Source organism: Staurois parvus, unplaced genomic scaffold (assembly GCF_062004578.1).
Source record: "Staurois parvus isolate SC_StPar_1 unplaced genomic scaffold, SC_StPar_1.0 ptg000034l, whole genome shotgun sequence".
NCBI lineage: Eukaryota > Metazoa > Chordata > Amphibia > Anura > Ranidae > Staurois > Staurois parvus.
Window position 1 is genome coordinate 2974009 of NW_028317830.1, and position 11350 is coordinate 2985358.

The 11350-nt window shown below is 42.5% G+C and overlaps 1 protein-coding gene across 1 annotated transcript in view; it reads right to left on the reverse strand.

Moving 5' to 3' along the window:
- LOC149470705 (uromodulin-like) overlaps nt 1-591 on the reverse strand; it is a 69902-nt gene extending 69311 nt beyond the window's left edge. Inside the window, exon 1 of the mRNA XM_089661616.1 lies at nt 465-591. Within this exon, the coding sequence (XP_089517742.1) occupies nt 465-528 (64 nt within the window). The 5' untranslated portion in view covers nt 529-591. The remainder of the gene's footprint in view (nt 1-464) is intronic.
- Nucleotides 592-11350: the final 10759 nt, after the last annotated feature.

The window sequence follows — 11350 nt, forward strand, 5'->3', positions numbered from 1 at the left end:
ATGATGGACATGCTTTATTATTTATTATAGCTAGTGCTGTACTGTTGTTTTGCTTTTTATTAGATTTTCTTTCTCTTTGGCTCCAGTCACCAACTCTGAGCTATGAAGGGGCCCACATGCTCAGACTTTATTTTTTACTATTAATGTATTTAAATAATTTTTTGGGGTTTGTATTTATCTCTTTCACAACCTGTTTTTTGCGCTGGCAGATTTGTGTGATTTCACACATAATTTGTTGTATTATAAAGTTTTCTGGGAACCTGATAAATGATATATAAAGGGGAATGGTGATGTACCTAAGTGCAGGATCTACACCTCCTTTGTTGGATCCATAGATGTTTTATGGGGTGATAAAGTTAGGATCTCCATATGGGGTCTGCTCTCCCCCATCAATCAATATCAATAGACCATCCCTAACCCTCCCACCCAAGTTTAACCACATCAGTTGCCCTGAATCTACTCACCAGCCATCCCATGGGGAGCACACAGCAGGACCAGGAGGAAGAGAAGAGACATCTCTCTTCTCATTGTGGATTCTCAGTTCTGTATCGATCGTTCTCCCAACAATGTTTTTCTCATCAATGTGATGTCCACTTTCCTGCCTCCCTTTTATAGTGTTTTTCTACAAGTGATAGCGAACATACATTGTCTTTTATCACTTACTTCCTTATATTTTACTTATTTTCTCACACGCAAAAATGTAATTGATAATATCCAAGGCATTGTTTTGCAAAGTTTTTAAGCACTCTACAGACCTTTGGCCAACAATGTTAAATATTTCCAGCATTTTGGTATGGTGTAGCTTTGTCTTCATTGTTAGAAACTCTCACTGTGCTTTTTATGAACTGAAGCTGACGTTTTTTTTGTCCTTTTTTTTGTTAGATATGCATACAGAGAATGAACAGACATTCAATATGTGCTTATTGTTCAGCTCTCTAACCCCTCCAACTCTCCCACCTGTCCACTGCCTACAGAGCAAAGCAGTCTTTACATTTCTGCCATGGACCTGTTGTTTCTGCAATAACTGACATTATTTCCACTGATAACAAAGTAACTACAATTTTATGCTCCCAATTTTGTGGGAAGAGTTTGGGGATGGCCCCTTCCTGTTCCAACATGACTGCACACCAGTGCACAAAGCATGGTCCATAAAGACATGGAGGAGCCAGTTTGGGGTGGAGGAACTTGACTGGCCTGCACAGAGTCCTGACCTCAACCTCATAGAACACCTTTGGGATGAATTAGGGCGGAGACTGCAAGCCAGGCCTCCTCCCCCGACATCAGTGCCTGACCTGACAAATGTGCTTCTGGAAGAATGGTCCAACCTTCCCATAGACACCCTCCTAAACCTTGTGGACGGCCTTCCCAGAAGAGTTGAAGCTGTTATAGCTGCAAAGGGCGGAGCCAACTCAATATTGAACCCTGCAGACTAAGACTGGGGGGCCCTTAAAGGTCAAGTAAAGGCAGGCGGCCCAATACTTTCAGAATATAGTATATATTGTTTTTAAAGACAAACAGAATTTTGTGATATTATCTTGCAAAAGTTAATTTCCACTAAGCAATTCATTCACTCCCTTATTATATCACGCGTTGACTATTGTAACTCCCTCCTCATTGGCCGACCTCATCGCAGGCTATCCCCCCTCCAGTCCATCATGAATGCTGCTGCCAGACTCATCCACCTTACTAACCGTTCTGTATCTGCCACCCCTCTCAACCAATCCCTCCACTGACCTCCACTCAGTGTCCTCCACCCCTCTCTGCCAATCCCTCCACTGGCTTCCAATTGCCCAACGGATAAAATTCAAAACACTAACACTGACGTATAAAGCCGTTCATAACACTGCCCCTAACTACATCACTGACCTTGTCTCTAAATACCGCCCAAACCGTACTCTCCACTCCTCGCAAGACCTCCTATACTCTAGCTCCCTTGTCTCCTCCTCCCATACTCATCTCCAGGATTTCTCAAGGGCTTCACCCATGCTCTGGAACTCCCTACCCCAATCTATCAGACTATCGCTCACTCTGCTCACTTTTAGGCACACTCTGAAAACCCATCTCTTCAGGGAAGCCTATCCTGCCCTCAGCTAATACTGGAATCTTCTACTCTTCCAACCACTCCATCCCCCACAACTAATTACCTCTCTTGTACCACTCTCCCCTCCCTCCTAGATTGTAAGCTCCCAGGATCAGGGCCCTCTAATCCCTCTTGCATTGAACTGTATTGTTGCTGTATTGTCTTCCTCCATAATGTAAAGCGCTGAGCAAACTGTTGGTGCTATATAAGTCCTGTATAATAATAATAATAATAATACATTTCCTTTTTGCAATTCTTCATTTTCCTTGCAATATTTAGACAAAAAAAGTGACAAAAGCTCTTTTTTTTCTTTTTTGACCAATGCTTTAAAAATATTGTGTTGCTATAGATAAAAAGTGTACATTTTATTCTGCAATTTGTCGTGTTTAATAAGACATTAAAAGTATAATTCTGATTTTAAAAATTGTAAAGCGGAACAGATTGTTGCTACTCCCAACCAGCCCAGGAGCGACCTCAGCCTACATGTCTTAACCACACCAAACCACACCATGCTGATGCATTTTGTCCCGCCCAGTGGGGGCTCAGTCTATTATCCCTCTGGTTCAATTTTAGGTTAAGCCTGTACCCAGGGGTGGATTGACAACTCATGGGGCCCCCGAGCAATAGGGGATCATGGGGCCCCTGTGTCCTTGCCCTCATTCAAACCACACTCAAAAAAGCCTATAAAAAGGTACCAGGGGCATTTCATGGGGCCCCCTACTGACTCCAGGCCCTCGGGCAGTGCCCAAGTGCTTGAATGGTCAGTCCGCCCCTGCCTGTACCCCATGTTCTAGGACATAGGGATATGCTTTCACCTCTACTTTTAGCAGTGTCAAAAGCAATGCCTTCACAGTGAGAGCAGTGAAAGTGTGGAATAGACTCCCTCAAGAGCTATAGGGTGGCGCGGAAGCGGTTAAAGAAATTCCCCCTCTCTATTTGTCCTGTTTACTATCATCATTGAAAGTGAAATTAAAAGAAAATTCGAAATTTTGAGTTGTCCCCAGAAAAGTAATAGAGGGGAAATCTTCCGATGGGGACACTATTTCTGGTGACCTGAGGGGGTCCCAAGGGATTCCCTTAATTTGCAGGGATTTCCTCTCACTTCCTGTTTGGCTATGAAGCAGGAAGTGAAGGAAAATCTCCACAATGGGACACAGATGGTGCGAATAAAAATCTGACCAGGGTCCTAACCCTCCCTTACTCTATCCAAAATGGAAAAAAAAAGTTTTGCCTATAGTTCTACTTTAAAATAAGAGACTCAAATTAAATCTTCCCTGTGTGAATCTATGTAGGGAAGTCAATGGCTGGGCTTACTATCCAAGAGCATCGGTATGAGACGTCAAGATAACTGGATTGTTCATGTAGATGTTGCTGGCTAGTAAGTCCTCTAGTCCGCCCATTACATACATTCACACGAGGAGTGAGTCTTTTTTAAGCCTCCTATTTGATCTCAAACCCTAATAAATGGGGAGTGCTTTCTGGCCCCCAAAATGTGTTTTCTGTGTTTTTTGGTGTAAACCAATAAATTATTATTATACAGGATTTGTAGAGCGTCAACAGTTTCAACAGTGCTTTACAACATGAGGGCAGGCGGTACAATTACATTACAAATGAATACAGGAGGACTCAGAGGGCCCGGCTCATAAGAGGGAGGGTGAAGAGATACAAAAGGTAATAACTGTGGGGGATGGGCTGATGGAGAAAATACACGTACAGTTGTTGGATGGGGGGGCAGGACAGGCCTCTCTGAAGAGATGAATATATTAATTTAGACTCTTTTATCAATTGGTCCTTCCATTGGCGCACTATTTTTTTCTAGCACGCTCTGAGACCCTGGCAGTAAGATCTCTCCATGAAAATCCATCTATCACCCCCACCACCCCCATATCTATTATTAGTCACTGCATGGCACAAGCGTCCTCTGGCCTATACTAGTTTCTTCATATCTTTTTGTGGAATCATGAAAAGTTTTCACAATTAACTGTAAGTGGCCCTCTCCTGATTCAATGGTCACACAATGTAATCTGTTCTGCTCTTCACACTGCCCAGCTGCAGCCTAGAATTATAATTATCATACGATATAAGGTGACACGTTGGTAATGAATCCAACCAACAAGGTTCTTTCCCACGCAATAACCTGTAATTATCAATGTACACATAGCTCTATATACCTGTAATTCATGCCAGCGCTTTCTGAAGGTTCATATAACCTTCAAATATCTTCATCCCTATGTTTCCCTCACATATTTGTAATTAATAACATTTGGGAGAAGATACAGGTACCCAAGCTCCATGGCAAGATCATCTTCATTAGTTCCTAGTATTAGTGTCATACTCCAATACAGCACACATTTCAAAGTATGCAGCCATATCAGTCTCTGTACCAGAGGAGCTTACACTCTAATGTCCCTCCCCCACAGTCACATCAGTCTCTGCACCAGAGGAGCTTACACTCTAATGTCCCTCCCCCACAGTCACACACTATTATTATCATACATGAACTGTATATATCTCTGACATATACCGCAGTGCTGTACAGAGATCACTGAGCCAGTCCCATCAGTCTCTGTACCAGAGGAGCTTACACTCTAATGTTCCCCCCCCCACAGTCACATCAGTCTCTGTACCAGAGGAGCTTACACTCTAATGTCTCCTCCCCCACAGTCCCATCAGTCTCTGTACCAGAGGAGCTTACGCTCTAATGTTCCCCCCCCCCACAGTCACATCAGTCTCTGTACCAGAGGAGCTTACACTCTAATGTCTCCTCCCCCACAGTCCCATCAGTCTCTGTACCAGAGGAGCTTACACTCTAATGTCTCCTCCCCCACAGTCCCATCAGTCTCTGTACCAGAGGAGCTTACACTCTAATGTCTCCTCCCCCACAGTCCCATCAGTCTCTGTACCAGAGGAGCTTACACTCTAATGTCTCCTCCCCCACAGTCCCATCAGTCTCTGTACCAGAGGAGCTTACACTCTAATGTCTCCTCCCCCACAGTCCCATCAGTCTCTGTACCAGAGGAGCTTACACTCTAATGTCTCCTCCCCCACAGTCCCATCAGTCTCTGTACCAGAGGAGCTTACGCTCTAATGTCTCCTCCCCCACAGTCCCATCAGTCTCTGTACCAGAGGAGCTTACGCTCTAATGTCCCCTCCCCCACAGTCACATCAGTCTCTGTACCAGAGGAGCTTACGCTCTAATGTCCCCTCCCCCACAGTCACATCAGTCTCTGTACCAGAGGAGCTTACACTCTAATGTCTCCTCCCCCACAGTCCCATCAGTCTCTGTACCAGAGGAGCTTACGCTCTAATGTCCCCTCCCCCACAGTCACATCAGTCTCTGTACCAGAGGAGCTTACGCTCTAATGTCCCCTCCCCCACAGTCACATCAGTCTCTGTACCAGAGGAGCTTACACTCTAATGTTCCCCCCCCCACAGTCACATCAGTCTCTGTACCAGAGGAGCTTACACTCTAATGCCCCCTCCCCCACAGTCACACCAGTCTCTGTACCAGAGGAGCTTACACTCTAATGTCCCCTCCCCCCACAGTCACATTGGTCTCTGTACCAGAGGAGCTTACACTCTAATGTCCCCTCCCCCGCAGTCACATCAGTCTCTGTGCCAGAGGAGCTTACGCTCTAATGTCCCCTCCCCCCACAGTCACATCAGTCTCTGTGCCAGAGGAGCTTACGCTCTAATGTCCCCTCCCCCCACAGTCCCATCAGTCTCTGTACCAGAGGAGCTTACACTCTAATGTCCCCTCCCCCACAGTCGCACACTATTATTATTATACATTTATATAGCTCTGACATATACCTCAGTGCTGTACAGAGATCACTGAGCCAGTCACATCAGTCTCTGTACCAAAGGAGCTTACACTCTAATGTCCCCTCCCCCACAGTCACATCAGTCTCTGTACCAGAGTAGCTTACGCTCTAATGTACCCTCCCCCACAGTCACATCAGTCTCTGTACCAGAGGAACTTACACTCTAATGTCCCCTCCCCCGCAGTCCCATCAGTCTCTGTACCAGAGGAGCTTACGCTCTAATGTCCCCTCCCCCCACAGTCACATCAGTCTCTGTGCCAGAGGAGCTTACGCTCTAATGTCCCCTCCCCCGCAGTCCCATCAGTCTCTGTACCAGAGGAGCTTACACTCTAATGTCCCCTCCCCCACAGTTGCACACTATTATTATACATTTATATAGCTCTGACATATACCGCAGTGCTGTACAGAGATCACTGAGCCAGTCACTTCAGTCTCTGTACCAGAGGAGCTAACACTCTAATGTCCCCTCCCCCACAGTCACATCAGTCTCTGTACCAGAGGAGCTTACACTCTAATGTCCACTCCCCCGCAGTCACATCAGTCTCTGTACCAGAGGAGCTTACACTTTAATGCCCCCTCCCCCACAGTCACATCAGTCTCTGTACCAGAGGAGCTTACACTCTAATGTCCACTCCCCTGCAGTCACATCAGTCTGTGTACCAAAAGAGCTTACACTCTAATGTCCCCACAGTCACTGCAGTTCAAACCCAGTGCACTCAGGATCTCCCAAGTTTCTGCACTATAAATTCTGCAGTTCAGTGCTTAACTTTCTAAAGTGGACCTGTTCTTGGTACAGTTTTAAAAAAGGAAATAAAAACTATTGGACAGAAAGTGAACCTATGACCTACTCAATTCGCAGCGCCATTTTGAAATGACACCTGGTGTTGGTGATGGATCTCTATTGATGAAAATACTGAAAGTCGGTGATGAATATACTTGATTTTTCTGTGCTTTTAGCTGCAAAGTTGATGGCAGGGCCTCTTTGAATAGAGTGTTTTTATAGGTCTCAAAATGGAGATGTATAGGCAAAGATCTTGGCAGGGATGACATGAGTAGAGATGAGCGAATCGAACTTGGCGAAGTGGAATTCGTTTCGAATATTAGGAAAAATTCGATTTGCACCGAATCCGAATATTAGCAAACTTCGGATGCGCGAATCAAATTTTTCCCGATCGGCCGATTTTCATCCCTTCTACAGCCGGCAAAAAGTGTCCCTGCAGAGAGCTCCGCTATTTCTGACAGTTCTCTGACAGTTCCTTCACATTTACAGCGGTTGAAACATTGTATCTATTTGTTTCCATTTAGGATACAGATGTTTTTATTCGGAAACAAATAGATACAATGTTTCAACCGCTGTAAATGTGAAGGAACTGTCAGAGAACTGTCAGAAATAGCGGAGCTCTCTGCAGGGACACTTTTTGCTGTACTGGAATTCTTCTTCTTTTCATTCTTCTTCTTCTTTTCATTCTTCTTCTTCTTCTTCTTCTTTTCATTCTTCTTCTTCTTCTTTTCATTCTTCTTCTTCTTCTTTTCATTCTTCTTCTTCTTCTTTTCATTCTTCTTTTCATTCTTCTTCTTCTTCTTTTCATTCTTCTTCTTCTTCTTTTCATTCTTCCTCTTCTTCTTTTCATTCTTCTTTTCATTCTTCTTCTTTTCATTCTTCTCATTCTTCTTTTCATTCTTCTTTTCATTCTTCTTTTCATTCTTCTTTTCATTCTTCTTTTCATTCTTCTTCTCATTCTTCTTTTCATTCTTCTTCTTCTTTTCATTCTTCTTCTTCTTCTTTTCATTCTTCTTCTTCTTCTTCTTTTCATTCTTCTTCTTCTTCTTTTCATTCTTCTTTTCATTCTTCTTCTTCTTCTCCTCCTTTGCATTCTTCTTCTTCTTCTTTTCATTCTTCTTCTTTTCATTCTTCTTCTTCTTTTCATTCTTCTTCTTCTTTTCATTCTTCTTCTTCTTTTCATTCTTCTTCTTCTTCTTCTTCTTTTCATTCTTCTTCTTCTTCTTCTTCTTCTTCTTTTCATTCTTCTTCTTCTTTTCATTCTTCTTCTTCTTCTTTTCATTCTTCTTCTTCTTCTTTTCATTCTTCTTTTCATTTTTCTTCTTCTTCTTCTTCTTCTTCTTCTTCTTTTCATTCTTCTTCTTCTTCTTTTCATTCTTCTTCTTCTTTTCATTCTTCTTTTCATTCTTCTTCTTCTTCTTCTTCTTCTTCTTTTCATTCTTCTTCTTCTTTTCATTCTTCTTTTCATTCTTCTTCTTCTTCTTCTTCTTCTTTTCATTCTTCTTCTTCTTCTTTTCATTCTTATTCTTCTTCTTTTCATTCTTATTCTTATTCTTTTCATTCTTCTTCTTCTTTTCATTCTTCTTCTTCTTCTTCTTTTCATTCTTCTTCTTCTTCTTCTTCTTCTTCTTCTTTTCATTCTTATTCTTCTTCTTCTCATTCTTCTTTTCATTCTTCTTCTCGTTCTTCTTTTCATTCTTCTCATTCTTCTTTTCATTCTTCTTCTTCTTCTTCTTCTTCTTTTCATTCTTCTTCTTCTTCTTCTTTTCATTCTTCTTTTCATTCTTCTCATTCTTCTTTTCATTCTTCTTTTCATTCTTCTCATTCTTCTTTTCATTCTTCTTTTCATTCTTCTTCTTCTTTTCATTCTTCTTTTCATTCTTCTTCTTCTTTTCATTCTTCTTTTCATTCTTCTTCTTCTTTTCATTCTTCTTTTCATTCTTCTTCTTCTTTTCATTCTTCTTCTTCTTTTCATTCTTCTTCTTCTTCTTCTTCGTCGTGCCCCGTGACTGCCCAAATGAGTGAAGTGTGCGGTGATTCTAAGATGGACGGCACTCATCTGCATGTCATACTGACTGTCAGTATTATTTCTCTTCCCCAGCAGACTCCAAGGGCATTTAAATTAAAGGTACAGTGTTCTGCACTAATATAAAGGCTCTCTGAAGCCTAGAAACACCCTTTTTATAAGTTAAATTCGCAGCGAATAAATTCGCATTGAATCGAATTTCTTCCGCAAATTCGGCGAATCAGCCGAATCGAATTTTTGAATAATTCGCTCATCTCTAGACATGAGCATCATCGGAGGTGAGTCTCATCATTAGTCATCTGTTGTCAGATGGACCGGGGGAGATTTGTTAAAACTGGAGCACAGCCCCCGAGCTCTCAGATATTTCCTCTCCCTTTACCTTCTTTTGACATGATATTGGTGGGTAGCAGACGACATCTGCGTACATCTTATTCTTCTAACTTTCACTACTGGCAAATCACACCACCACCTCACTTCCCGAACGTACAAACTCAACTGGCTATTATTTCCCCTTTTTCTACACAAGAGCTACCCGCCCACCACTTTCATATTCTATGCTCCTCGTTACTCACCTACCCAAACTCTATACCCTAGTGGTCTTTAAATGTTTTACACTAAGTATGTCTTCTTTGCCGTAATATAACCTTTCTGACTAGATTTGATGTAACATTTATGTCATAACTGCCTCACCATTTGGACTTGTCTCCCTTTGTTAAAACCCAAGAAATATTCTTTAAAAAAAAAAAAAGAAACTGGAGCACATAGAATCTATTGTAGCTCTGCATGGCACCCAATCAGCTTCCAGGTTTTATGATCAAAGCCAAATTGAACAAGCTGAGGTTAGAAGTCGATTGGCTCCCATGCCCAGCTGTATCGGATTCTGAGAGCTCCAGTTTCAGTAAATCCCCCACACCGTGTCTGGTAGGCTTGCAGTGAGATAAAAGCCAGGCAGACATTTTGTTCTTTTGTTAAAGATAGTTATTAAGAGGTCGTACAATAAATTACCGTATCACCCAGTACATGGTCTCCATTCAGTAGCCAAAAAAGGCATACAAAAAAAGGGGGGTTGTGAAAAGAAATTCACAAAGAAAACGGCTACATTATGAACAGAATGTGATACTCAGAAAAATTTCCCAAAAATTATGCTTTATTACACATACAAATTCGACATATGGGCAATCGCCCTGGTTTACCACCACCTCAGTATGAGACAATACACACAGACCTAAAACCATATAAAATGACACCAGTACCGGTCTAAATACCTGTGAAAAAGGGACAGTGACTACGAGAGTCTAAAGTCCCTGTGGCACTGGCGCATAGGTGAACACTTCCCAAAGGAGGTGTATACAAAAAATTATACCATAGGTATACCATAACACGTGTTTGTAAATATGTAGACTATGCTACTACCAGCATGGTCATATCCCAAACAGGGAGTTTCAAAAAATTATACCATAGATATAAATATCACATGTATGCAATATAGCAAGTACAGTATGCGTCAAAAAGAAGGCATGCCTCAAGGCCTATATGAAACAAAACATAAATGTCATATAAATGATGCAGTACATTCCTATGCCGGCACAAGTGGTTGGGGCCCATTCATCTGTGATTATTACCAGCTGTTTCCTAGGGCTCTTGAATAAAAATATGCCCCATTTTTACCGGGATGGAAGGGTAGATGCATAAAGCAGCGCACTGCTTGAAATGGTTTCTTCACCACTACATGTGGACTACATACCACTTTCTGTGAGAAAAACAAGACACATCCCAATAGATCTTCTGCCTGTTGAAATACATGTGGTATATCTTGTTTCCTATACAAAGCACCGTGATGTCCCCATCCTGTAGTGAAACAGACAATATGTGGAAAGTCACTGAAAGAGCTTACACTCTGTATAGGATATATTGGTCATATAGGTCACATAGGACCATATATCTAGTGTCCCGCAACAGTCCACTCACCACCTGTGCAATGGATAATAGGAGAGGAAAGAATATCCTTCATAGGTACTGCCATACAAGGCCAAAGAGGCCAGGGAGCCACCGCTGACATCCGCCGATATACCGCGGGTTCCAGCCTCTTCTCGGCGCCTGTGCTGCCTAGGCTTGCCTCATGACATGTGAAAATGGCTTCCTCCTTGTAGGTCAGCGTGCGTTCCACCTAATGCGCATGACCGGAAGTGACGTATCTGACGTATGACGTCAACGCGTTTCGCCGATGGGCGTATCTCACTCAGCTTCGTCAGGACCCTCCTTTGGGAAGTGTTCACCTATGCGCCAGTGCCACAGGGACTTTAGACTCTCGTAGTCACTGTCCCTTTTGCACAGGTATTTAGACCGGTACTGGTGTCATTTTATATGGTTTTAGGTCTGTGTGTTATTGTCTCATACTGAGGTGATGGTAAACCAGGGCGATTGCCCATATGTCAAATTTGTATGTGTAATAAAGCATAATTTTTGGGAAATTTTTCTGAGTATCACATTCTGTTCATAATGTAGCCGCTTTGTTTGTGAATTTCTTTTCACAACCCCCCTTTTTTTGTAGACATTTTGTTCTTCCCTGTAAAGCAAGGCAGAGGTCCTGCATTTGTCATTTATAAATACGAGGTGTGGCAATTTAATTCCTGGAACGG